Source organism: Perkinsus marinus (assembly GCF_000006405.1).
Source record: "Perkinsus marinus ATCC 50983 genomic scaffold scf_1104296974694, whole genome shotgun sequence".
In the NCBI taxonomy this organism is placed as follows: Eukaryota; Perkinsozoa; order Perkinsida; family Perkinsidae; genus Perkinsus; species Perkinsus marinus.
Window position 1 is genome coordinate 1 of NW_003201021.1, and position 1135 is coordinate 1135.

The 1135-nt window shown below is 54.1% G+C and overlaps 1 protein-coding gene across 1 annotated transcript; it reads left to right on the top strand.

The window, feature by feature from the left end:
- Positions 1-89: 89 nt before the first annotated feature.
- Pmar_PMAR007857 (hypothetical protein) lies at positions 90-952 on the top strand (the record flags this gene model as incomplete). Its single annotated transcript, XM_002765790.1, has 5 exons — positions 90-220; positions 270-402; positions 454-626; positions 672-831; positions 876-952. Coding segments are annotated over 5 exons (674 nt in total), but the record flags the coding sequence as incomplete, so codon positions are not given.
- Positions 953-1135: the final 183 nt, after the last annotated feature.

A 1135-nucleotide genomic window follows, 5' to 3' on the forward strand; every position in this document is an offset into this window, starting at 1 on the left:
GAGTGTGTCGACCTGAGATCCGCGAGCAAGCAGTGGCACAAGGTTTGGCGCCCTTTGACAATGCTGGTCACGCTGGTATTACTTCTATTATGAAGGCCTTCACTACACACGGCTTCTGGCACCCGGGCACGGTCGAGGTCATCAATGAGGTCCTCACCAAACCAGATTGCTGGAGTAGCCTGAGGGACAACCGCACCCAAATAGCTCATCAGACGGCGCTGTACGTGATGCTCGGCCGCGACGGAGGAGAAGGACGGATCTGTGTGTAGGTACCTGCTGGGGACGCAGTACTATAATGAGGAGGTGATGAAGCCTATGGTCGATGATGTGACGAGAAGTGTGGCGGCATGCGGCTACTTCGGTGGTCAGGGCCGTTTCGTCTATTATGGTGCTATCACATTCGTAAGAATATCTTGCGCGCGCAGTGCGAAGAATCATGAGTTTCATTGTCAGGCATTGGGCGAGCTCGGATATCGTCATGATGGTTTCGTCAATGCTGTCTATGACGCGGTTCGGGACTGCTTTGCTCGTGGTCAGTGGGATGGCTTTTTCAATGGCGATGGTCGCTTCGAGGAGCAACGTTTGCAAGGCATCATCCACACACTATATGGGCTCACTCTACTCGGGTATGTCATCGAGTGAGCGTTCAAGTTCAGCACTTCTCTTCTTAGAGAGCACACCCGCCCGGACTGGGACGTTGTCCTCAATGGCTTCTTTGGAATGGAGGGCCTCGAGAACTGGGTTTATGATCCGTCCACTTTCAAGTACCGACAAGTCGTCCTGATCTCGCAAACTGCTGATGAGGAAACGATGGGGAAACTGTCCCCTCAGGTGGGAGTGAGTATTTTTATGGTCCCTGGGATGTCTAGTCTCAGGCCAAGTCGACGATTGAGGCCATTCGGGCCAACTTCGGTAGCTTTGACAGGAACAGCGACCGAGAGGAGTCCCGAAGGTACGGTCTCATTCGCGGTCGCTGATGTAACAGCGGGTTGCTCAGGTCACGGGAGGTTGCAGAGTTCGCCGACCGTGTAAAGAAGGCCTGCCCGAATATCATCTCGGCCACCGGGGTGGAGGTTGGCATGTACCGAGTGGATATGCGCTTTACTATTCCTCAAGTCACTGCCACAGAGCTCCT